Source organism: Coptis chinensis, chromosome 3 (assembly GCF_015680905.1).
Source record: "Coptis chinensis isolate HL-2020 chromosome 3, ASM1568090v1, whole genome shotgun sequence".
NCBI lineage: Eukaryota > Viridiplantae > Streptophyta > Magnoliopsida > Ranunculales > Ranunculaceae > Coptis > Coptis chinensis.
In genome coordinates this window covers 101,091,568-101,118,727 of record NC_141458.1, presented here as the reverse complement: position 1 = coordinate 101,118,727, position 27,160 = coordinate 101,091,568, and the positions used below count along the sequence as shown (strand labels likewise).

At 37.1% G+C, this 27,160-nt stretch overlaps 3 protein-coding genes across 4 annotated transcripts; all 3 read left to right on the top strand.

Annotated features, from left to right (window-relative positions):
- The first annotated feature begins 5,383 nt into the window (after window positions 1-5,383).
- LOC147512196 (uncharacterized) lies at window positions 5,384-14,592 on the top strand. Of its 2 annotated transcripts, none has more exons than XM_086595161.1 (2): window positions 5,384-6,796; window positions 14,155-14,592. In XM_086595161.1, the coding sequence occupies exon 1, from the start codon at window positions 5,495-5,497 to the stop codon at window positions 6,764-6,766; it is 1,272 nt and encodes a 423-aa protein (XP_086451287.1). In that variant the 5' UTR covers window positions 5,384-5,494; the 3' UTR covers window positions 6,767-6,796; window positions 14,155-14,592. The 2 variants fall into 2 exon arrangements, with proteins under 2 accessions (XP_086451287.1, XP_086451288.1); XM_086595162.1 differs by lacking the exon at window positions 14,155-14,592 and adding an exon at window positions 9,428-9,499.
- A 1,242-nt stretch (window positions 14,593-15,834) lies between these two features.
- LOC147512195 (transcription termination factor MTERF8, chloroplastic-like) lies at window positions 15,835-17,297 on the top strand. Its single transcript, XM_086595159.1, has one exon. The coding sequence runs from the start codon at window positions 15,937-15,939 to the stop codon at window positions 17,134-17,136; it is 1,200 nt and encodes a 399-aa protein (XP_086451285.1). The 5' UTR covers window positions 15,835-15,936; the 3' UTR covers window positions 17,137-17,297.
- Window positions 17,298-18,902: 1,605 nt separating this feature from the next.
- Window positions 18,903-26,779, top strand: FTSH4 (FTSH protease 4). Its single transcript, XM_086595158.1, is given in 8 exon segments — window positions 18,903-19,034; window positions 19,190-19,271; window positions 19,939-20,202; window positions 21,190-21,426; window positions 21,535-21,659; window positions 24,259-24,735; window positions 25,537-25,735; window positions 25,738-26,779. Coding segments are annotated over 8 exon segments (2,133 nt in total). The 5' UTR covers window positions 18,903-19,007; the 3' UTR covers window positions 26,460-26,779.
- The last annotated feature ends 381 nt before the right edge of the window (window positions 26,780-27,160 follow it).

Genomic DNA, 27,160 nt, shown 5'->3' with positions numbered 1-27,160 from the left:
ACGATCTTTCTTGTTCAAACCCCCCTTTTTTTTTCTCTCAGTAAAACTCTCCTTTTTTTTCTCAAACTCTCGTTTTGTTTTTCCATAAAAACTCTACGTGAGAAACCCCTATTTTCTAGTTTTTAAAGCCTCCCCGAAAAACAAGGGTTTTAAACCTATCTACTTACTTACGGGCTTTTATCCAAAACTACTGGATATCTTATCTCTGTTATTTATTTACATTATTATTATTATTAATAATATTAATATTATTATAGGAAAAGCAATTAAAAGACGGGGTGTTTTAGTTTCCTTTCGGTTTAAAAACAAACCCCCGAAATAGGGAAGAAGGTTTATCCCATAAACCCACGTCTCCTATTTCCACTAACACTTATCCTATTTTATTTTATCTACTATCTATTATTATTATTATTAGGAAAAAGAAAGAATAAAACACGGGGTGTTATAGTCTTTTTAAAAACAATAATTACTAGTACACTGTGGCTAATGTGTTGTTCTCGCTAATAACTGTATTTAGCATTGGACACAAGGTGTTACCTATGTGAAATCTACGTTTTGTTGTTTTAGTTTATGTTAGCAACCCCCTTATACCGCTATAATTCTTTTTCGTGAAACACCAATTAAGTTGTTGAACTCTTGTGATAGTGCTAGTTTTGAATGATTTTGTAGTTTGAGGTTTGTAATTTGATTTGTAAGAGGGAGATAAAATCGTGATTTGGAAGAGTGAGCATATTACACTATTTGGACTTGAACTCTGTGAGTCTGTCTATGGGTGGTAGTTTTGTACACAACCCACTAACCTGACACGAAATTAGCAGGTTCGGGTTGGAAAAAAAAGGCTTTTGGGTCATTTAAGGGTTGATCCACCGAACCCGTCAAATAAATGGGTTGAGTTAGGATCACATATGTTAACCCGAGTAACCCGTTAGTAGACCAGATTTGTTTTCGGGTCTAATAGGTCGGGTCATCAACTTGTGACATGTATAACCTATTTTAAGATAAGTTTCCTTATTTTTTAAGATCTCATAATCCCAACTACCTAAAATAAACGACTAAAATGAGAAGGATCAGATTAACTGTCATATTGGTTCATTCGATAAAAATATGTTTCATTATTCAATTTTCATTTATATGTAATTGAATTATTGATGGTTTTTGAGAATTAATATATATTTTTTGATAAATAAGATCGTGATAAATATTTTGTATACATGTTATCTGTGAATCCGATCCGTCATTATCGGAAAAAAAAAGGTGAGTCATATTCAAAATTGATCGTTTTGTCACCTGTTGGGTAATTTGTCACACCCCAAATTTCGATAGAATTCGGAAAAACAATATTTGTTCCCGACTCTTCGATTTTCGAGGTGTGATGCACTCTCAACTCCCAAAAACCCATAATCAGTTTAAATACGCGGATAATTAAAAACCAATAAAAATTTCAAATAAACAAAAGTTCTCTTCATTACAAAAATTCACAAATCTAATTAAGTTACAAATCTCCTTTCAACCCTATTTAGTTATAATTACAACTGAAAATATAAAACAACATTTGTCTCAACTAAAAATCTATTTCACCTCAAGGGAAAACAAAACCTATCTTGAAATGTGACGCTAACGCAAACCACAAGCAGCAACCAACCTTCTTCAACACTAAACATGTCAAGACTTATCAACTATGTTCATTTAATGAACACACCCGATAAGCAAACATGCAAATCGGGTCAGCATTATAAACAATGCTAGTGTGAGTAGCCCTAAAATACAACATATACTTATACATATATATACACACTAAATAAGGCAATTAGTTCCTCCACCAAGGCGCCTTAACATCCAACGAATGATACAACATCCTTAAGTACAATAATTAAGGCAGGTAGTTCCTCCACTGAGGCGCCTTAGGTTCTAACTAAACTAATAACCAGCCAAACATATTATATATTTACCGCATTTCATGCTCAATTACAGAGTGGGTCGTCTCTGCACAAGTAATTAGGTTGACCCACCCTTCTGCAAAACCATAAACAATAATATATTTAAAGATATATCATTAACCAACATATTACCTTAATTATATTATTTAAGGTTTTCTTTGCGTGTCCCTAAAATCACGTCGTATCTATGTCTTACCTAGTTTCCCTCGCTACCACAATCGCTTCCCAACGCCGAACACGTACATCCACATGCCTCCCCTCACATAATGCACCACTCCGTGCGCAATTACCCTGAGCGGGATGCCGCACACCAAGTAACCCTCACACGGACGTCATTATGTGAGTACTGCCACTATTCGGCATAAAATATCACGCGTCTCGTTCTAATTTTGTGAACGGAATAATCAAGCCACCATTCGGCTATGCTAGAAGGGCCATTCCGCTTCACTGAAACGCCAGAAGGGCCAATCACATTACTTACGCCAGAAGGGCTATTCAGATTCACTGAAATGCCCGAAGGGCCAATCATATCACATACACCCATCACTAGGGCCAAATCACATGAGTTGTGGTAGCTAGGTTCTAGGATTTTCGTTACGTAATTTATTCATGTGTCATACCTTAGTATCTCATAACCATTTCACTCTATCACGTGCAAAATAAATTATTGCACTAAGCCACCATATTTGGAAAATCTCAATAATAATTCTTGTTCTATCTCATGCCAGTATACTTAATTGTACTGAAGCTCAACGTTTCTTATTAGAATAAAAATCCACATTATCACGTGCCAATACTATTCATTGCACGATATCCAAACATCTCTATATCAAATCTCAAAACTTATTATTTCACGTGTCAATCATATATTGCACTACACCGTATGGAAGGTATCAAGCCTTCATAAATATTACAATTCATTTAAGTAGTAACTCATAATAGTAATCAATCATATAACGTATTCATTCAATATATTTATGTGAACTCAATTCACCATCAAAGGCACGCATTATTTCAATTTGTGCATAATATAAATAGGAAATAAATAATCAAAATATATATCCATTATACCAATGTCAAAATGAAACGACTTTAAAAAAAATAACAACTCAAGTCCAAATATCACGTATAATTATTCAAGTCCAAATCACAAGTCACATCAAACTGATCAACCGTCAAAAGCCCAATACTAAAGTCCATGAATCTGAGTCCATGTGTAGTTTAATTCTCATAAAAACGTATATATCTAAGTCTTATAAGAATTCCCCTCTTGTTACGTGCCAAAATTTATATTATTTGTACACTACTCACGTCAAATCTTAATTAGATAATGAAAAACAAGGTTATACCATTTCGACAACATTTTATTACTACATTTGTCCATATTCTTAAATATGTGAAAAATCTAGAAAAATCAATATTCCACAGTCAACGGTCAACGGTCAATGTCAAAGTCAACCTGTCATTGTCAAAGTCAAACTGTCGTTTCCATGTTCAACAGGTTCAGGGTCATAGCCCTGGTTCATGGCTAAGGGCAAAGGTGCATGGCTCATGGGCTCATGACTAAGGAAATAAATAATCAAAATATATGTCCATTATACCAATGTCAAAATGAAACGACTTTAAAAAAAATAACAACTCAAGTTCAAATATCACATATAATTATTCAAGTCCAAATCACAAGTCACGTCAAACTGATCAACCGTCAAAAGCCCAATACTAAAGTCCATGAATCTGAGTCCATGTGTAGTTTAATTCTCATAAAAACGTATATATCTAAGTCTTATAAGAATTCCCCTCTTGTTACGTGCCAAAATTTATATTATTTGCACACTACTCACGTCAAATCTTAATTAGATAATGAAAAACAAGGTTATACCATTTCGACAACATTTTATTACTACATTTGTCCATATTCTTAAATATGTGAAAAATCTAGAAAAATCAATATTCCACAGTCAACGGTCAACGGTCAATGGTCAACGGTCAATGTCAAAGTCAACCTGTCATTGTCAAAGTCAAACTGTCGTTTCCATGTTCAACAGGTTCAGGGTCATAGCCCTGGTTCATGGCTAAGGGCAAAGGTGCATGGCTCATGGGCTCATGACTAAGGAAACGGTTCGGACCCAACTAGCCAAGCCCAAACCCAAACCTTAGAATACTAGGTGATCCACTTAAATTCTAGGGACCAACCCACATAAACCTTTTAAACCGGCCCAAAACAAAAGACTAATTGAACTGGCCCAAGCAAATGTAAACTTTTCAGCCCAAGGCCCAACCAACCAAACACAGTGTTGTCTTCCTCACCTCTAGCGCCAGCAGCCTCTTCCACCACCAGCCACCACCGTATTTCTCCTCCTCCTCCAATTTCATCATATCGGTTTGACTCCTTTTGAAAAACCCAACATCTTTAATTAACACCAACACCGATTTTGGCAACTGTCGAGATCACTCTCCAACAAATCTCGACCACCATTGCCGGCTGTTCAAGCTCCCCACAGCCCTCATTTGACAGCCCTCATCCCCTCAATCAAACCTCATAACCCAACTAGAACATCAGCCGCATAACCCACCAAACAAACAACAAAAAAATGAGTAGTACCAATTCGAGGTCGAGCCTCCATTAACGCCTATTCAAAGCTTCGACAGAGGTTCAACAGCCCACCCAATTTCAACCCAACAACACCCAACCACTGATTCTAAACCCGACATCCATCTCTAAACTCCCGACATCAACCAAATAAAAAAAAAAAACAACCCACACAACAACAGTATAACAGTTTCAACAGTATACAATACAAAGGTTAGTTTGGGCTCGGGCGCCGCCCTTAACATCCCCTTCGTAGTTTCGACAATCCTACAATCTAACCAGCTTTAAACAGTAACGAGACAAATAATGACTCTAAACTGAACGGAAACATTGTACTACAGTCAAGTTAAAGCTATCTCGGTGTACCGACGTGAAAATGAAAACTAAACTACTCACTTGTCTTAAAACTCTACGAATCCTTCATCGTCAGAATCGTCACGCTCTAACGCTCTAGCAATCAAGCTTTTTATCTCCGCCTCAATTTTTATTTTATTTTTATCTCAAAACCCTATTCTCTAGAAAAATATGTATATATATCTCTCAAAACCTGAAACTAAGCAAACATTTTCTCGCCCGTAAATCGGCCCACATATCCCAAATCCAATCTAGAGAATTTTAAATAAATAATTAAATTAATTAATTAATAAATAAATACGTATTTTAAATACGGGCGTTACATAACCCGTTATATAGGCGGGTTGGATTTGGGTTTGACAAACTCAACATAATTAGTAATTGGGTCGGATTTGGGTTTGCTCTCCTAACATGTGACCCAAATATAATGTGCCACCGTAAAAGTACCCGTGTAATTTGAACTATTGCCGAAATTTTGGTTCGATATATTGAGGTAAAAAGAAAAACCTTACTAGAGATATCAGGCCCTTGCCATCAGGGTTTTGAGTGAACAAAGGCTGCTCCCGCTCTTCACTAATCTGTAAGTTCCAATTAATAGATTATTTTCTCTACAATGTTTAATCATTTTGTTTGTCGAAATCTCATTACTAGAGTCAGAACTGTTCGAAATTCAAGAATCAGTACCACGACCCCGTTGTTGAATTGTTATTATTTGCTTCTTCCAAACCCAGCACCCACCAGATTCATCTCTAGTCTCAGTCCAAAACCAAATGTCACCGTGGATTACCTCGTAAAATCATGTGGCTTAACCCAAGAATCAGCTCTCAAAGCTTCCAAATGCATCGATTTCACAGTAGATTACCTTATAAACTCATGTGGTTTAACCCCAGAATCAGCTCTCATAGCTTTTAAAAAGGTTGCTCTGAAGAAACCGACAACAACTAGACCCGACTCAGTTGTTTCCCTCCTCAAATCCTATGGTTTCACTGATGCCCACATTTCAAACCTCATCTCTAGCCTCCCTCGACTTCTCCGAACCTCTCCAGAGAAAACCTTGAAACCAAAGCTTGAATATTTCAATAACATTGGCATTTCAGGACCCAATCTTGGTAAACTCATCTCTAAGGACACTAGTATTTTGAAGTCAAGCTTAGAGAAGCATATCATCCCTATCATCAATTTCCTAAGAAGCTTTGTTCCCACTGACATTGGCATTGCCGTCATTCTTAATCGGTTAAAGTGGTCCACTGGTATACAACGCAAAATGGCACATAACATTGCACTCCTGCTAGATCATGGTATGCCCAAATCACATATCTCAATGTTGATGGTGTTGAACCCTCAAACTCTATGTTTTGGACCCGACAAGCCTAATGAAGTCGTGTTACAACTCAAGAAAATGGGTTTTAGTCCATCAAGTAAGGTGTTCATTACTGGATTCCGTGTGCTTAGTGGGATGAAGACGTCTACATGGGACGCAAAATTGGAGGTTTATAAGAGTTTTGGCTGGTCAGAGGATGAGGTTCTCTGTGTGTTCAAGAAGCAACCCCTCATTATGGGTGCTTCGGTGAAGAAGATCAATGCAGCACTAGATTTTTTCATGAATACCCTTAATTGGACTCCAGATGATTTTTCCAGGAACCCAGTATCTATCACTTTCAGCTTGCAAAAGAGACTCATTCCTAGATGCTATGTTCTTCAGATTCTTCTCTCAAAGGATCTGATAAGTAGGAATTGTATTGGCCAAGCATTAAGAGTAGCTGAAGAGGTGTTCTTGACAAAGTACGTCATCAAGTTTCATCACGAGGAACCCAAACTCTTGGAGGGGTACCGAAGTGAGATGGGTACACAAGGCTTCGAAGACTTCTTCCAAACAAGGATCTGAGATTGAGGAATTATAGACTGTTACTTCAAAGTAGGTGATGAAATGCAGATACTTTTTAAGTTTGATTAGTTCCATAAACATGTGCCTCTATAATATATATTTCTATCATCTCATGTTTCTAAGAAGTGAGTTTCAAAATTTAATCACCTGGAACTGATTTTCACAACCCTGTTCCCCATCTTAAACTGGAGTGTTATCTGGGAATTATATTTGGTGCATAGATCCAGTAATCACTCTGAAATATTTCCTTTATCATTTGTTCTGCTTGGTAATTAGTTCATAACTTCATATATGGTGATAAGGTGTGGGTAGGAAATCTTCATAATGTTCTTACTTGTACAAGATGTTTAGATGACTTTCTGCTTTTTGTTTCTCTGCATGTGTTTATTATTTTCTAATTTTCATCAGTTCTCATTTCTTTCACTCAATCACAAAACAATGAATTCTTCTCCACTTCCATATTTTACATCCTAAGCTGTAGGTATATGTCCTTTGAACTAGCCTTTTACCTGATTGTTACAAGGAATTATCAGAAAGGCTGATAGTACTTGTATATTGGACTAAAACAGTAGGGAGCCACATAGACTAATTTGTTTATCTCAAGGTTGTGTTTGTTCTATTCATATCTAAGATCAGTTTTTGTTCAAATTCTTGAAAATTAACAGTTTAATTCAATATTTTTTCATGTTTTTCACTAAACTGCTAAGCTAGTTAGACTATGCAAGGCCATATCTTGGTCTCAAGTGTTCAGAGGGACAAGTGATGTTTAGTTTTTGGGCTTCTCAACAACTTTTCTACATTCTCACTAGTCACTATAACAGGGTTAGAGCCCTGAGTGTCTTAAATTCACTGGAGTTTATAATACGTGGATCATGGAGATGGTTTGGGGGCAGGTGATGACATTCTATTTGTAAGGGTGGAATTTGAGCCGAGGGGCTCGGGCTCGAGCTTGTTCATTTAGGTAAATGAGCCAAGCTTGAGCCTATATTATAGTTTGTGTAACAAACGAGTTTAATGAAGCTCGACTCGATAAGCTCAAATAGCATCTTTGCCGTGTAAAATAGGCAAGCTACTCGGGCTCGTTCATATAATATATGAGCCAAGCTTGAGCTTATTTCAAAGCTCGCTTAATAAACGAGCCGGCTTGAGCATAGTAAAGCTCGGCTTGATTAGTTCGAATTCCACCCTTATCTATTTGAGAACAAACATCATTTGTGCATTGTGCATTTGCGCCTAATGTGTCACTCGCCAGTTGTGTTTAGCATTGGACAGGGTATCACCAATGCGAGATCTAAGTTTTGCTGATAAATTTAAGTGAGCAATCCCTTTTACTATATATATATATATATATATATATATATATATATATATATATATATATATATATATATATATATATATCGTATGCGGTTTGTCTAGAGTGCCACTTTTATAGTGACACCCTTATCTCACACTTCTCTTGGTCCGTCAGATCTGTTCTTTAGATTATCAGATCTAATTCACTAAAAAATCGCGAAATTTCAAAATTTCACACTATTTCAAAAACAAAAAAAATGAAAAAACGCGAAATTTGTTTGCTTCTTCATCTCGGTCTTCTTCTTCTCCAAAACCAAAACCCTTCAAACAAATTTCATAAAGTATTCAAACAAATCGGTTAAAAGAGGAAACCCAAAATTTCTTGATACAGTTGTTAAAAGAGGAAATGGATTTCTTAAGAAATCCAGGTTGTTTAGAGGAACGAATTGTCAGCGTGGGTGAAAAAGAGGTAAATACTGTGTCATCACTTCTCTCTTGAAATTATTTGTTCTCTCTTGAAATTATTTGTTCAAACTTGAAATTATTTGTTCAAACTTGATTAAAGTGCAACTTTTGGTTGGGTCTTGAATTTAGAAATCCTTCTGGACAAGTGAAATTGTCCATTGTTACTTCGTGTTACCTGTTAATACACCAAGTTCCCCATTCACACCAACTATCGCATGTATTTCATTGAAGGATGAGGGCTTTCCAACCTTCCCTCCACGCGGAGGATTTGGATTCATTTATGTGAATCACTAAAAATTATTTTACTGCTGAATTATTTGGCATATATGAAATGATTTGTGTCAAAATGCATCTAGAACCCTCTTCTTGTAGAATACTTAACTTGTAAACTTCAAATTTCATCCATCTCTATTTTGCCCAAATTAATCATGTATTATATGAAATGACTAAGTGAATAACACACTCTCCCATATAATTGGTCAAGACGCGTCAAGTAATGCTATGTCCTTAATCTCGTATAGTTCTCTTAATGGAATACTATATGTATAAGAAGGCTCACTATACTTTGAAATAGCAATTTCTTATGGATATTTCTCATTTATGTTGTGGTAATTTTGGCAAGCATTACTGCATTAGTTAAAAAGTTTATTTTACTGTCATCTTGCTCTGTTGTGAAAGCATATCCAATTTAACATGAGTAATAATTTCACTAATTTGATGAACTTGTGTAAATGAGGTTTTCATTTGGGTCGACATCACTAAGACATTTTACTCAAATTTCGATTCAAGACGCAGTGGGTTCGCAGACCAATCACATCCATTGCTTGGATTCCATACAAATCGAAACATTGCATACGAATTGATATCTAATGTCTAACAGTTAAAACTGAAATTTGGCAGGCATGGAGGGTGTGATATCAGTGTTTAGGAGCAGGACATTGCGATTGCATACAACTCGTAGTTGGGATTTTTAGGTCTTATATTGAACAACATGGCAAAGTGACTTCAAGAGCCATGAAGACAAACAAAGCGTCTCAATGCAAATTAATGAACCTAGCCGCAAGCCTTATTTGACACAGTCTTTCGGTGATGAAATCGGTGTGGCTTGTTGAATTGCTGCAGCCTTGTGATTTGAGTTACCGGTGCTTGGACCACTTCGAGATTGGCTAGTAGCAACCGGCCTTGTACAAGTTGCAAAAACTCATTTGGCCTTGAGAAATGAATTCCTTTTCAATTGTAAATGAAATCCTCGCGGCTTAAAGCTTTTCCGATTAGGGGTTGATGGCCAGGTCTACGTGGTACACCATATCCTATGGATTATGAGATATGGTTGAAAAGAATGAGAAGAAGATTCCATGAAGAAGATCATGGGAAGGAAGTGGAAGTTTCGGTTAGGATTAGTCCATAAGCCAAAATCGAGAATGTTCGATGGTTATGGAATAATCGGACCATTTTCACTTCCCGTGATCGAAGTTTCCGGAAGTCTTGGGGTGCTTGAATGGAATCATGTGATTTGGTGTTTATTTTCCTACAGATTTGAGCACCGGCCCGATTACTTTCGGACACAATGGTTTGACACCGAGGTGTCGATTTAAACCGAAGCTCCTAGATGGTTGATCTTGTTAATTGAGCAACAACCATCGTCCGAGCTTGGTTCTCACTGAGAAGACGAGCCACACATCCTACGAGCTTTGGTGTTTCGGGAGTCTAATCCATCACAATCATCCCTTATATATCGAAGTCTCTGCTGTCGTCCACTCGTCCCAAAATCACAAAGAAATTGAAGGATATCATTTTTCTGCAATTGTATCGACCACGCTCATTTCAAACTGTATGTATTGCTATTTTTTTCTTTGTAAAGATATGAGCTCTTCCTGTTGTCTTTGGCGCCAATCGTAAATCGACTTTCACGATATATTTTTTTTTTTTTTTTGTAATATTAGAAAAGTTGCATAGCGAACTTCTTCCATTGTGTTCATTAGACGACTCGAGGGTGCAACTAGGCAATGGTACTTTGCTTTAGTGCAAGCGATGACACTAAAGGATCTAACTTTGCAGTCTTAGGAAATAGTAGTCCGAACTTACACCGGAGTTGTCCATTAGTACTCAATAGGGCTGCCTTCCACTAAAACAAATTCAAAATTTGCATTCACTGGAGTATTTGAAATTGAGTCCGAATTTCCACAAACTTATTCTGTTTCAAATTTTGTGTAATTTTGCAGTCAAACTATTTCTCCAACAGTAGGAGAAGTTGTTTTTTTCCCACTACACGCTTAAATCCTACTCACGCCAAATTGTCAATAACGTCCTGCATTATTCAATGATTTAAGAACTTCGGAAATGCAAAGGATCAAGCCGAGCTAAATCTCAGGCCGCTTCGAAAAGCACATTATGAAACCATACCACCAAAGCCATCGCTGAAAATGGTTTAACCAACAGCAAAAAATTTAATTGATACTCAGAACTTAATATGCTCAACCAAACCTGTACACTCAACAAGATCACAGACAAGAAGACCATGAGGAGATAAACAGATTCAAATTATCCATTCTTTTAGCTGCGTATAAAAAAATGGCGTGTCTGTTTGGACTTTGTCCCAAACGGCATGGCCACACCGTTTGGACTTAGTCCCAAACGGCATGGCCACACCGTTTGGTACTAATACCAAACGGTGTGGCCATGCCGTTTGGGACAAAGTCCAACAGACCGCCATTTTTTGCAAGTTCAAAGTCCAACGCGGCATGGCCACACCGTTTGGCCTTAGTCTCAAACGGTGTGGACATGCCGTTTGAGACTAAAACGGTAACGGTGTGGCCATAGTCTCAAAACGGTGTGGCCATGCCGTCTCTCAAAAACGGTGTGGCCATGCCGTTTGAGACTAAGGCCAAACGGTGTGGCCATGCCGTTTGGACTTTGAACTTGCAAAAAAATGGTGTGTCTGTTTGGACTTAGTTCCAAACGGTGTGGCCATGCCGTTTGGGACTAAGGCCAAACGGTGTGGCCATGCCGTTTGGCCTTAGTCTCAAACGGTGTGGCCATGCCGTTTGAGACTAAGGCCAAACGGTGTGGCCATGCCGTTTGGACTTTGAACTTGCAAAAAAATGGTGTGTCTGTTTGGACTTAGTCCCAAACGGTGTGGCCATGCCGTTTGGGACTAAGGCCAAACGGTGTGGCCATGCCGTTTGGGACAAAGTCCAAACAGACCGCCCATTTTTTGCAAGTTCAAAGTCCAAACGGCATGGCCATTTATGTTGTCTTGATGTTATATTTTTTCTGTTGTCTTGATGTTATATTATGAGAACTATAACGGCTTATGAGGGTTGACAGTAACTTGAGAGACACTACTATTGTATTGTTGAATTGCATCATTTGTCATCAATATGACAGGTTGATTGTTGATTTCATATGCATTGGCTAACTGTTACATCAGGATACTAACTTTCTCTCGATAAGTAGCTCTCGACAAGTTTAAGGTCATTCCATTGATTCTCGATTGAACACACCATCGGCAGGCATCGTAATATTAGTTTTCCATCGGTAATAAGTTTGACAACTCTAATGAATTATTGTTACTAAGTTTTGAAGTTTCAGGCATCCTCTTCCTTTATTTGTATCTGCAGACTCATAAAATCCCTACTAATTCCACAAAATCAAATCACTAGCGAATTGTCAATATTATAGACATTGTTTCGAGCACTGCCAGAAGTTATTGAGAAACTTATACCACCCAAATTCTTTACAAGTAAATTCTCGCAACCATGATGTCCTTCTATCAATACTATTATGGGATTTCATTTACAATTGAAAAGGAATTCATTTCTCAAGGCCAAATGAGTTTTTGCAACTTGTACAAAGCCAGTTGCTACTAGCCAATCTCCAGAAGTGGTCCAAGCACCAGTAACTCAAATCACAAGGCCTGCAGCAATTCAACAAGCCACACTGATTTCATCACCTGAAAGACATGTGTCAAATAAGGCTTGCAGCAGTTCACAAGGCCTACAGCAATTCAGCTAGCTGCATTGGAGACGCTTTGTTTGTCTTCATGGCTACTGAAGTCACTTTGCCATGTTCCAATATAAGACCTAAAAAATCCCAACTACGAGTTGTATGCAATCGCAATGTCCTGCTCCTAAACACTGATATCACACCCTCCATGCCTGCCAAATTTCAGTTTTAACTGTTAGACATTAGATATCAATTCGTATGCAATGTTTCGATTTGTATGGAATCCAAGCAATGGATGTGATTGGCTGCGAACCCACCTGCGTACTGAATCAGAAATTTGAGTAAAATGTCTTAGTGATGTCGAATTCAAATGAAAACCTCATTTACACAAGTTCATCAAATTAGTGAAATTATTACTCATGTTAAATTGGATATGCTTTCACAACAGAGCAAGATGACAGTAAAATAAACTTTTTAACTAATGCAGTAATGCTTGCCAAAATTACCACAACATAAATGAGAAATATCCATAAGAAATTGCTATTTCAAAGTATAGTGAGCCTTCTTATACATATAGTATTCCATTAAGAGAACTATACGAGATTAAGGACATAGCATTACTTGACGTCTTGACCAGTATATGGAGAGAGTGTGTTATTCACTTAGTCATTTCATATAATACATGATTAGCTGGGCAAAATAGAGATGGATGAAATTTGAAGTTTACAAGTTAAGTATTCTACAAGAAGAGGGTTCTAGATGCATTTTGACACAAATCATTTCATATATGCCAAATAATTCAGCAGTAAAATAATTTTTAGTGATTCACATAAATGAATCCAAATCCTCCAAGGGAGGGAAGGTTGGAAAGCCCTCATCCTTCAATGAAATACATGCGATAGTTGGTGTGAATGGGGAACTTGGTGTATTAACAGTAACAACGAAGTAACAATGGACAATTTCACTTGTCCGGAAGATTTCTAAATTCAAGACCCAACCAAAAGTTGCACTTTAATCAAGTTTGAACAAATAATTTCAAGTTTGAACAAATAATTTCAAGAGAGAACAAATAATTTCAAGAGAGAAGTGATGACCGCGGATTTACCTCTTTTTCACCCATCGCGACAATTCGTTCCTCTAAACAACCTTGGATTTCTTAAGAAATCCATTTCCTCTTTAACAACTCAGATCAAGAAATTTTGGGTTTCCTCTTTTAACCGATTTGTTTGAATACTTTATGAAATTTGTTTGAAGGGTTTTGGTTTTGGAAGAAAGAAGACCGAGATGAAGAAGCAAACAAATTTCGCGTTTTTCATTTTTTGTTTTGAAATAGTGTGAAATTTTGAAATTTCATGATTTTTAGTGAATTAGATCGATAATCTAAAGAACAGATCCGACGGACCAAGAGAAGTGTGAGATAAGGGTGTCACTATAAGAGTGGCACTCTAGACAAACCGTATATATATATATATATATATATATATTTTTTTTTTTTTTTTTTTTTTTTTATCATCAAGTGAGGTTGTCTGTCATTGGATATTCATGAAACATAAATTCTTCTAATTATTTTGGCATCGCCTTGTCAAATTGTCTGTCATTGGATTGTTACGTTGGAATGACTAGAACTCTTCATTTTCTTCTATTATGTTTGCTCTGAATTTCTGATCACTCTGACTTTGTAGTTTGAGCAGGTCAACCAATTTACACAAAGTTATCCATTATGTTTTGTTCTGGTTTTTGGATAAGCTATTGAGGGTGATGGCCTGATGGGTTTGTGGACACTGAAGGAGACATTATGGAGGAGGAGGATGAAAATGGTAACAAAGATGAAGATGAGAAGACAATGAAGAGGAAGGTATGGACGAAGACTAATGATCATGGTGTGCTTGAATGGTATATTTCAAAGTTTACATTCTCGAGCCCTGGAACTCTACTCTGTAAACCTGACAGTTTCATCAAATTGTGTATTGTATCATCGTGAGATTCATGAACTGTTGAAGGCATACCAACAAAAGATGTGTACCCAAGGTTTTAGTATTGGGTCCAGAAATTGATGTAAGATTAAGAAATTGTTGTATGGTTACATCACATTTAATGAACATTAAAGCTTCTTAAGTTTATTCTAGTTGTTTGTGTAAACAAATGCATTTAACTTCTCTTAGATTAATGATGTTTCAATTTTTATGGATCTCTATTTGGTCTGCACATCCACTAATTTCTCAGAGTTCATAGAATTTGTGTTAGGAGATGATTTGGGGGAGCAGATATGGTCTCTTTGTTTTCATATATTATGAGTCTTATTACTGACGGACTCTTTATTGTGTTGGGTAGACTCCAAAAAAAAAAAAAAATATTACAAGTGTGTCATTGGTCCCAAAAAGTTGAATTCGAAAACCCCAAGTTTAAACGACCCGGCTAAAGTCGTTCATTGTGCAAACCCAATGATGTGGCCACACCGTTTCAAACTTAGTCCAAACAATGTGGCCACATCGTTTGGACTAAGTCCCAAACGACTAGGCCACATCGTTTGAGACTTAGTCCAAACGGTGTGCCCACACCGGTCAAAAGGGCAAAAAACTGAACTTTATATTTTTTTCAAAGTTCAAATCCCAAACGGTGTGGCCATATCGTTAGGGACTTAGTCAAAACGGTGTGGCCATATTGTTGGAGACTTAGTCCAAACGGTGTGGCTACACCGTTTGAGATTTGAACTTTGAAAAAATATAAAGTTTTGTTTCTTGGCCTCTTGACTGATGTGGCCATATCGTTGGGGATTTAGTACAAACGATGTGACCATATCGTTGGGTTTGCACAATGAACGACCTAGCCGGGTCGTTTAAGCTTAGGGTTTTCGAATTCAACTTTTTAGGACTAATGACACACTTGTAATATTTGTTTTTTTTTAGACTTTTTGAGACTAATGACACACTTGTAATAATTGTTTTTTTTTTGGAGTCTACCCAACACAATATGGAGTCTGTCAATAACAAATACCTATATTATTAGCCTACTAATATGTTGTTCACAGTATTAGTATTAACTTCCGTGGTTGGTATATACATTTTTGCAGTTTTAACTTCCGTAATCAGCCCTTTGATGAATCTGATCGAGCTCCTAAACTTCCTAAAGATAGGGACATAGGGTCTGATGCTGATTGTATGATTGAAAAATAAATGATACTTCACTTTTAAATTGCATTTCCCTGAACGTGTGGTTCCTTGAAAGCTTCCATTCATCCTGGAAGGTTTTTACCGAAACGGAATCTCAGAATACAAGAATCGATTATTTCGGTTTTTCGAAGAAATCGAAATAACAAGAATCCCGGTTTTTAGAACTTTCAAAATTCCGACAATTGGTAAGGGTTTTGGCTTTGGGGGTAAAGGCATAAGAAGCCCTCACTGTTCTTGAAAACTCCCAAGACAACAAATCGGCACCCATAAAATCTGTAAGTTGAACTCAATACAATGTTTCATTTTGTTTGTAGATATATTAGAGTAACAAATGTTAGAGAATCAGGAACAAGAATTACCCATTTGTATATGTTCCAAAAACCACCACTCATTAGTAGATTCATTTCTACACAAAAACCCATCACCTCCTCCAAAAGCCGGAATTTCACGGTAGATTACCTCATAAAATCTTGTGGTTTATCACAAGATTTAGCTCTCAAAGCTTCTGAAAATTTTGTACTTAAGTCGACCACTAAACCAGACTCGGTCCTCTCCCTCCTCAAGACCCATGGTTTCACTGATGCCCACATCTCAAATCTCATTACAAGACGCCCTTCAGTGCTCGTTTCTAACGCTGATAAAATTCTAGAACCCAAGTTTAAGTTTTTCAGCGACCTTGGCATTACTGGACCCGATCTTGGAAAATTTGTCGTGTCCTACCAAGCTGTCTTGTCAAGGAGTTTAGAGAAACAAATTATTCCTTCGGTCCGTTTTCTTAGGAGTTTGCTTCACACAAATGAAAGAATTGCCATCGTTCTTAAGAAGTGGGGTTGGTTGCTCCATGAGGCAGAAATGAGTATGGGACCGAACATAGCAATCCTGAGACAACATGGTGTGCCGGAACCGAATATATTAGAGTTCACAATGATGCAGCCCCGGCTTCTCTGTCAGAAATCTGGCCATGTTGACAAAGTGGTATCTGAACTCAAGAAAATGGGTTTTTGTCCCTCGAGTAAATTGTTCATACATGGGATGCGCGTGATATCGCAGATGAAGAAGACTACATGGGACGCGAAGTTCGCGTTTTTGAGGAGTTTTGGGTGGTCAGAAGATGAGCTTATCTCTATGTTCAAGAAGCAACCTTTTCTCATGTCCTATTCAGTGGAGAAATTGAAATCATCTTTGGATTTTCTTATGAAGAGACTAAATTGGACTCGATTTGATGTTTTTAGCAATCTAAGTGTTATTGGACATAGCTTGGAGAATAGAATCATCCCCAGGAGTTCTGTTCTTCAAATTCTGCTCTCGAAGGGTCTGCTAAGTAGGAATGGCATGGGTCAAGGGTTTAGAGTAGCTGAAGATGTTTTCTTAAAGAAGTATGTGATCAAGCATCATCGTAAGATACCTGAACTGTTTGAGGCATACCAACTACAGATGGGTACTCATGGTGTAGATATCAGCTCCACAAATGGATGTAAGACTGAGACATTGTAGAATGTTTACTTTACAGTTGATGAAAGATTAAATTTCTCATGTTTAATGGTCCTAGTTTGCATAAACATGTTTTTCGTGGTATGTAATTGAGATCAATTGTTTGGGAACTCTAGTCTAGTTGGTTCGCCCATCCGCTAATTTCTCCGAGTTATTTCTTTTCTTATATGTTCTGCTTGGTGGTTAGTTTATATGTGTGGTGATAAGTTGTGGGATGATAGTCTTTATGTTTCTTTCTTGAATGTGTCCTTCATCTGAAATCAATACTTGGATTGGTTAATTTCACATGCTGCCGGGGTACAACATCATAAGCATATTTGTGCAATCGAAAGTTCAAGTATTAAGCATGATTACCTACTGCACTTGCATAATATTATCAGCCATATGCTTCTAGTTGACTGAAGAGAATCTTGGGAATGGCAATGTAGTTATTGGTTCTGCCATGCAATTAATTAGATCTGGATTGGATAAGTGCATCTTCATGTCTTAACCTCTCTTTAGAGATGCAACTCCTTGCATCCCAAATAACAGGTTAGTTTTGTTCCTTTCTGCCTTGTGTTCACTCGCTTGTAATACCTTTTGTACATTTTATCGATCCCCATTTCTGTCGCCTACTTTCAAAAGATCAAACTGCTCATCTTTACCATGTTTTATGGCCTAAACTGAACGGGTATCTCCTTAAATACCTTTGGTACTTCGAAGTTGCTTGCCTTAGCAGCAATCAACTCCATAAGCTGAACTCTATATACCTACAAAGTTCATTCATTTCAAATTGATGCAGATTTGTGAAAGCTTCTCTCATTCAGATTCGCCCTCTTGGGAGAGACCCCTAGAAATTAACTTTATTTGGCAAGTACTCTTCAATATTGTTGTTGTAGCATTTATGATTCAAATTGCCAAGAGGAATTTGCAAAAAAGCATCCTCCGATGCTGAGCTTTGTTGTGTTTGGCCAGATTGTGTCTATGGTTAATGCAGTTAAGATAATTCCCTGCTCCTATCAACTGGCTGCCCTAATTGGTCTAACTCAAAGTTTTTTTTGTTCTATTCGTATGGTGATCAGGATTGGAATTGGTTGTAGTTCTCCAAAATATAAAGGTTCTATTGTTTTTTACAGTAAAATGCTAAAGCTGCTTGAGCTAAGCAAGCTGTATTTGTTTCCAAAGCATTTGAGGGGACAAAAGCAATGCGTGGTTTTGTGTTTCAGATATTTCTTCTGCGTTCTGACATTCTTATTTGAACAGGACTGGAGGCTACTTATCTTCAATTATTGTAGTAGTGTTTGTTCTTATGACTCTGACTTTGTAGTTTGAGCAGGGCAACCATCCGAGACAAATTTATCCAATGCTGTGTGATGATTTATGGCTAAGGGTGATCGGGCTGTGCACATTGACACATTGCGTTGAGGTGGATGATGGAGTTGGTGACAAAGATGAAGACTGAGGATGACAAAGAAAGCAAAAGTAGAAAGTAGTATGTAGTTATGTACAAATCAGAACACCAATTCGGACCTGCATTCAATATTTCGACTCTTCAAACAAACTGAATTCCGTACGAAATATCATCGAAAATTTGAGCTTATCTTGTCAAACTCGTTAATGTTCCAAATTGGCCCATAAAAACCAAAATAACGTTTCTAGGCTCGTCTACTAAGTACTAACCCAACTTGTACACACCAACAACACAAGATGTGTCACAACAGTAAATTTACGAGAATCTCCTCCTCCACCTCGTGTATCAAATATACAAAATTTTAGACAAAGAAACCTTTGTTCCCGTTACTTATTATTATATTATTATTATTATTAGAATTTGCAAATAAACACACAGAGAGAGTGAGAGATTTGTATTTTTTTGAAGGGAAGGAAAAATAATAATGGCTTGGAGGCGACTACTTGTGCAGGTAATAATTTTTTTTTACCAAAGATTAAATTTTTAGCGATGTTTTTGTTCTAATTGATTGGAAATCTCAAACCCCTTTTCTGTAATTAGACGAATTTAAAGTATTTTTATATGAGATTTGTTCCAGGAGGGTGATAATATCTTCTTCTATAACAGGTTTCAAAACAGGAATTGGAGTTGCAATGTTTCAGGAACATGTTTAGACCTCATCTCTCTTTGCAAAAGGCCTTAGCTGGAGGTATGCTATCTAACCACATCCTTTTTTCTTATGTCATTTTCTCTTTTGTTATCTCATTACCGACTTAACTTTCTGGTGGACACGCTGAAATGAAACTTATAGTGTCCGTGCCCCTTGTCTTTTGGTAGCCTTTTTTTTCTGAGACCAAAGATCCATGCCTTGTTTGTCCTGGCAAACTCCTTGTCTTTCATTTCGATGTCTCTGTGGGGATTTACAGTTGTGCTCTTTTGAGCTTGGTTAGATGCATATAGTTGCATTTCATTCCTCCCCCTCCCCAACTTGTCTTGTTATTAACAAGTCTGATGGGGCTCTGGAAGATTATACCTAATACGTGTATACTAGAGGTCATAGAAATATCAGGGGAAGTCTCTTCCATATTGAACTCGTGCTGTCTAAGGCATCTAGTCACAGCTTTTAAAGTTCAAGTAGTATATTAGTATTTATTTTCTATATGCGTGTGGTTCACATACGCTAATGAGATATTGCATTTTCATATAAGACGGTTGATTAAGAAGTCTCCCAACCTGATTACAGGGAGTACCTGTATCCAAATGTTGCCTTTTTTTTTTAAATTTAATTTATTTATATAATTATTATTTTTTCAATATTATTTATATATAATGTCATTTACTATCTCATTATTGTTGACCGTCTCACTGGTCTGCAGGGAATGGGTTTCTATATCATCAAGGAAGGTTTCAGTCAAGTTATGCCGGGAATTTCGCTCGTAGAATGCGTGATTCGGATGGAGAGAATGACGTATCACTGCTCAAAGAGCTCTACCGCAGAAGCGATCCAGAAGAGGTGATACGACTATTTGAGAGTCGGCCTGGTTTACATTCCAATCCATCAGCGCTTTCCGAATATGTTAAAGCATTGGTCAAAGTTGATAGGCTGGACGATAGCGAATTGCTCAAAACTTTGCAGAAAGGTGCGTGCTGGAATTTGAAGTGTTTTTTTTTTTTTTTTTTTTTTTTTATGTATTTATTTATTATTATTATTATTTTTTTTGTTGTGAATACTGATTTTCAATTGACGGTTTTTCTTATTTTGTCTATTTATGTTTTGTCTTTCCCCTCGAATTGATATATCTCAATCAATGTATTTCTTATCCTAATGTAGTCTTCAGTCTTCACCATTTACTATTACAAATAGGCTTCATAATAAGGTGTGTGAATTGTCTTACCGGCACGAGTAATCGACTGTAAATGTTGTTATGCATATGTGTTTATTACTTTTTTTTTTCCCGGTCGGAGGCAGTTATTGTAGTTAGGCACGTAAGTTGGAGTTTTTGTTGAGTGCCTCTTACTGGGGCCTATTAGTTTGACTTGGAGTGTAGCGTACATTGATTCCCCCCTCCCCTTCTTTCCTTTTTGGGCTGGGAGTGGGTGGCTGGTATTTCCTTCTTGGTATAAAGATATTGAGTTTTAGTTTTTTGAAAGTCAATTTTGAAAAGTGTTATTGATATGAAAATTTGGATGTCTAATTTTACCCCAATTTCAAAACTCTATTAATTATCATACATCAACGTATTAGCTTTCTGAAAATAAAATTAAAATAAATAAGCACAGGAAAAACATATTAAAAGTACGTGCAGCACATGCAATTTGGTATTAATGAATTCACCAATATAGCATAAAGAAGAGGATGATGTACGTGTCAGGAGAAGAACTGTGTGTCTGTGGGGGCTATCCTACACAAAGCACTGATGTATACAATTAAATTTTTGCCCTTTGACAAGGTTGCATATATTTGTGCACCATAGTAGTGTCTCACTGCAATTTTTATAATTTTATCCCATGACCCACCTCTAATGTTAGGTCTAAGAAATTCCCACCACTTGATGTGGGTTCTCTTAACTTTTTCCTTTTCAGCTTGCAATTCATAATTTGTAATGATAAACAAGTTTTGTCTGCAGGAGTCTCCAAAGAACCAAGGGAAGAAAACAGTGTTGGGGGTCTTACAGCTTTGAGGAATGCGGGAAGGACCACAAACGAGGGTATCCTTGGAACTTCTGGTGCTCCTATTCATATGGTCACTACGGAAGGTAGCCAATTCAAGGAGCAATTGTGGAGGACATTCCGTTCTATTGCATTAGCATTCCTCCTGATATCTGGTGTTGGAGCATTAATTGAGGATAAGGGAATAAGTAAAGGTATCAACATTGTGTTATAATCAGTAAATCATCCAGTGAAAATACTAAGCAGTAACCTTTATGTTCAATAATTCATGATGCATGTTATCGTTGATATATTTTTAGCAGGGCTCGGATTAAACGAAGAGGTACAGGCTAGCATGGAATCAAGCACAAAGTTTAATGATGTCAAGGGTGTCGATGAGGCTAAAGCTGAGCTGGAAGAGATTGTTCATTATCTTAGGGATCCTAAGGTAAATGCTCCATCTGACTTTATTTAAGATATTTATAATTGTTTTTCTTAATCTGTGATGCTTATGGAACTGTTTTTGTTTTTTAAAACTTATGGAACAGTAGAAGTCTCTCCTCTTCCCTTACCCTTCCTCCCAGGGATAAAGAAACAAATTAGGAAAAGGAAAAGGCCTGTACATTGTCTATTGGCTTCCAATTGCATTAAGTTTCAGTGTTCGAGATTTTCATGTGAACTCAGTTTCTCAACTGCTGTTCCTAAGAAACTACTACCTACCCAATTCAACATTTCAACCACAATAAATTATTAAATTAAATAAAAGTGAAAAAATCATGGCTTTTGATAAAATTAAACAAAGGAATGTACTTTATCTACCTGATTTATGAAAATTGAGGTAAGGTTGTGTCAGTGTGTTGACATACCATTATATTTTCGTCATTCTTGTCTGTTTTTACTTTCTGCTAGTATGGCATGTTTTAAATGAGCTTATAAATAGATATTCAAATGGCAATGTCTTCCCTGGCTTGTGGTCCTTCTGATGTATCTTTGTCGCGGAAGCAAGAACAATAGATACACAATGTATAAAAATACCCAAAACTAGGGTTTAATGAATAAAAACGAATTCTCTTAATTCAATAATAATAATCAAGTCTGAAAAAAATCTTAAGGTTTACATCCGCTTATAGAGAACTAGTTAACAAATCCTAATCATAATAGAACTAGAGAAACTAAAATAGAAGCTAGTCTAATTCTAATTAACTAAGGATTTAAAATAGAAATAGAATAAAAGATAAACTCTAGTCAAGCATTATGCATGTTTTCACATGATAATCTATTGTGTCCTCGCATCAATCCCCCAGACTTGAAAGAATTAGTGGTTTGATGTCATATAAGTCCGGTTTACACATAATCATTATAGGCCCCCCTCCTTACGTTGCCTTGACCTCGAAATTTGGCTTTTAAGCTCACAAAGAGAACTTTTGCAAAATCTTGCTAATGACAGCGATTAGAAACCAGTAGTTGTTGGGATTATTAATTAATTAGAAGTTTCTATTTTATTTGGTTTCCTAATTCAATTAGGAATAGGACTTAGAATAGTTTCCTATTAGGACTCTAAATAGAATTAGAAACAAGGTTTATTATATAAAGGCATCTAGGCCTTCATTGTTAGGTTAGTTGTTTTTGGATTGTTTAATCAAGAGATTGAATTAAGGAAATTCATTTTCCCTTTGAAACCCTAGTTTTTGGGTGTTTATCAATTTTATTCATTGGTGTTATTGATTCGAAGTTGCTTCCGCCTTCGTATACATCCACTTCTTTTATTGAATTTTGTTTTGTTGCCAACTTTGAGAACACTTTTTTTCAGATGTTCTGAAATTTTTAGGATAAGTGTCACTATCAAGGGTGTTTTCAGCTATAAGCTTTATCAAGCTTCCGCTACAGATCGGTTAGGGATTAATCCTTAATGGGAGATTTTTCATAACACTCTTTACAAATAATTATTAAATATATTTAACTTTGAAATACCAACATAATGAAGCCAATTAAGAACCCAAATCAATAAACAATTAAAACACTCAATCAACTAAAATAAATATGATTAAAGATAGAACTTTACAAAATGTTGCAATCAGTGAAATGTCGAGTTCAATGTTTAACATTGAAATAGTTGAAATAGTGAACACAATTATATTAATCGGGCCTAATCGGCCAAGTACTCGGGTTTTTGAGCCCGATTGTGATCGGGATTAAATTGTTAGTCAGTCGGCTAAGCAGTAAGTACTCACCGATTACTAGTAAACGATTTAATAACCCAGTTATCAAGGTGGTGTGCTGCTTGGTTGACTTCAACTTCCTTGGCTCAAGTTTTTAAACAAAAGTTCATTGTAAGCGAAATTGATGCACAGTTTGCAAGATAGTAATGTCAACATAACAATATTAAAACAATTACATTTTTTCATTCCAGTTGGAAATACTATTTGAAAAAAAAAAAAAAGTCTTTGTATAAAGATGCTTTTCTGAGTTTTACCATACTCTTCCCTACAGAGAGATCCTTTGGAGAATATCTTTGGTCATTATAAATTGTTCCAAATGAATGTGGATGATCATGTTGCATCTCGGATTTGTAAATAACTATATAACATTTAGAAGAGTTGTAGTTTGTTGCGTGAAGATGCCTGTCATAATAAAAACACAAACTATAAAAGATGATAGGGTGAGAAAGTGATGGATAATTAGACCTTGAAAAGTGTAAGGTCTAAACCTGCTCAATGATAATATTGATTCTGTTAAAATGCAAAATATGGAGGAATTTGTTTTTCACACGCATTTTGTTTTGTCCCAACCATAATAATTTTTTGTTTGGATAATAAACAGCTGCAACATTTGAATTCGTTGGGCTATTTGTTTGCCCATATGTAACAGATTCAGGATTCGTTTCTCTGAAATATGGTATTGAGAAGAGATTATAATTGTATTCAAATGGTTACAATTTCAATTGGATTTTCTTTGAAATTTATTTCCCAGTTCTGTTGCATTAGTTGGGCAGGGAGAATAATTGTTCATTGTTTATTAAGATATATACTTAATCTTGTTGAATGCAGCGCTTCACTCGTTTAGGAGGCAAGCTCCCAAAAGGTGTTTTGCTTGTGGGCCCACCTGGGACTGGTAAGACTATGTTAGCAAGGGCCATTGCAGGAGAAGCAGGAGTACCTTTTTTCTCATGCAGCGGTAGTGAATTTGAGGAAATGTTTGTGGGCGTCGGAGCTAGGAGGGTAAGGGATCTTTTTGCTGCGGCAAAGAAGCGATCTCCTTGTATTATCTTCATTGATGAAATTGATGCAATAGGAGGGAGTCGTAACCCAAAAGATCAGCAGTACATGAAGATGACTCTGAATCAGTTGCTTGTGGAATTGGATGGTTTTAAACAAAATGAAGGGATCATTGTGATTGCTGCGACCAACTTCCCGGAATCTCTAGACAAAGCACTGGTGAGACCTGGGCGTTTTGACCGTAATATTGTTGTCCCAAATCCAGATGTTGAAGGAAGGAGGCAAATCATGGAATCACATATGTCAAAGGTATTATAAAATTTTAAGTCAATTTGTGGTACTGCTTTTAAGACCCCACTAATTGTGCAATAGATTTCTGATGTTCATTTTCCTATTTGGATTGTGAATTGTGGTACCATTTTGGTATATACTAGCTCACCTTTGACATGTAATTTACACGTCATTTTTTGCATATAACCTGACTGCTTCGGATGACAATGTAAAGTTGTTTTGACCCTTGGTCAAATGTCTATGTTTTAAGGGTCCCATGAGGGCAACAGATGGGATGTGCATAATACCATGTAAAGTCAAATATATTGAAGATGAGTACTTGGTGAACCAATGAGATTGTCACCATCTCTATATGCTTATACCCGTATACTGTTAATGATATTTGTAGTAGAATATCTTTAGGTTCTTCCAAGTTCCAGCTGCTACCTCAGAAACCATTTGCCTCGTGATCTGATTTGTGTATGTTTCAAGTGTCCCCTACTTGCAATTTAGAATACCCTAAATATTAAATTTTCTGTAATATTGTTCTTGTTGGTGAGGTAGTCAAATTGTCACAACCTCTATTTGCTTGTGTATGTACCAGGATGCTTGTGGTAGAACATGTTTAGCTTCTGCGAATTGAGAACCTAATTACTTTTAGTTTTACCTCCCAAAGAAATAATGGACCAAAAAGAACCTTCACGAAGAAATAAATGTTTAGCTGAGTGTAGTTTCTCTTGATGTATGTTGGATACCTCACCTTTCGTTTTCAGATAATTAGTATGACACAGTTGCACATTTTACCGATCAAAGGTTTTACAATTTTCTGTTTCTTTGCAGGTTCTCAAGGCAGATGATGTTGATCTGACGATTATTGCCAGAGGAACACCTGGTTTCTCTGGTGCTGATCTTGCAAACTTGGTGAACATTGGAGCTCTTAAAGCTGCCATGGACGGTGCTAAATCTGTGAGCATGGCAGATCTGGAGTATGCAAAAGACAAAATCATGATGGGAAGTGAGCGTAAATCAGCTGTTATCTCCCAGAGTCGCGTAAGCTGACAGCTTTTCATGAGGGTGGCCATGCTCTAGTTGCAATTCATACTGATGGGGCTCTTCAGGTTCACAAAGCAACTATTGTCCCACGAGGTATGTCCCTTGGTATGGTTGCTCAGTTGCCTGACAAAGACGAGACAAGTATCTCTCGCAGGCAGATGCTTGCTAGGTTGGATGTTTCCATGGGTGGGCGGGTTGCAGAGGAGCTCATTTTTGGGGAGAACGAAGTGACTTCTGGGGCATCTTCAGATCTCCAGCAGGCAACCAAACTAGCAAGAGCGATGGTTACAAAGTATGGGATGGGCAGGCAGATCGGGCTTGTTTGTCACAACTATGATGACAATGGGAAGAGTATGAGCACCGAGACAAGGCTTCTAATTGAAGAGGAGGTCAAGGAATTATTGGATAGGGCCTACAATAACGCAAAAACTATTTTGACAACTCGCAACAAAGAACTCCATACACTGGCCAATGCTTTGCTAGAGCACGAGACACTAACAGGGAGTCAAATCAAGGTTCTGCTTGGCAGTGTTGATTCACACCATCCACAGAAGCAACAGGAACAAAAAGTTGAATCACAGAACAGTTCCCAATCAGCACCTGTACCGCCTTCAACTCCTAATGCAGCAGCATCAGCCGCCGCTGCCGCAGCTGCTGCTGCTGCAGCAGCTGCGGCAAAGTCAAAAGGTGTAGCACCTGTAGGGTCGTAATGGAGTTGGGGAAACAAGGTCATGATGCTGCTATATAAGGTTTGATGTGCATACGGTAATATAATGCGCGGCGGTTTCACACAGCTCATCAGAACTTAGGAGGCAAGTTTAAAACTGTAGTTCATTGCTCTAGAAGTTTCTGTTTGTGTGACAATCATTCCAGAGTTCAAGAGGAGGTATGATGTAGAAATTAATGGTGGTAACATTATCATATTTAATGTAGAAGCTTGAAACCCTTAACTTATTCAGAGTTGAGGATCAGTTGTGGTATCTAGAATTCTAGATCATAATCTTTGCAGTATCACATTTTAGTTCCCCCACCTTGTAACTGTTCAAATCCTGGCATCTTTTATAGACCAATTTTCCGGCAGTGCAGTTGGCCTCTTTTTTTTTTTGCTAGTGTCAGAAAGTAAGGCAGCTGATCACCTTTCTCTCTGGAGATTATTTTCCCATGCATCTGATCTGAGAAGTGATATGTTTTAGCAACGAAAAATGACCACAAGGATCTTTTGACATTTCAATAATAAAGATGTATATGTCCTGAACACTTTGATTTTATATTAGGCCGAACGCATAAATCTACCAATTCTAGCATCGCCCATGTATTCAGATGATAATCTACATGTTACATTTCAAACGGAGCACCAGCCAAGCTTATTTATCAACTTTAGCTGGCCAGCTAAAGCAATGCGGGTATGCCC

Bases quoted from the DNA above. Each gene is read 5' to 3' on its own strand.
- LOC147512196 (XM_086595161.1), top strand. From the start codon at position 5,495: ATGTTTAATCATTTTGTTTGTCGAAATCTCATTACTAGAGTCAGAACT.
- LOC147512195 (XM_086595159.1), top strand. From the start codon at position 15,937: ATGTTTCATTTTGTTTGTAGATATATTAGAGTAACAAATGTTAGAGAA.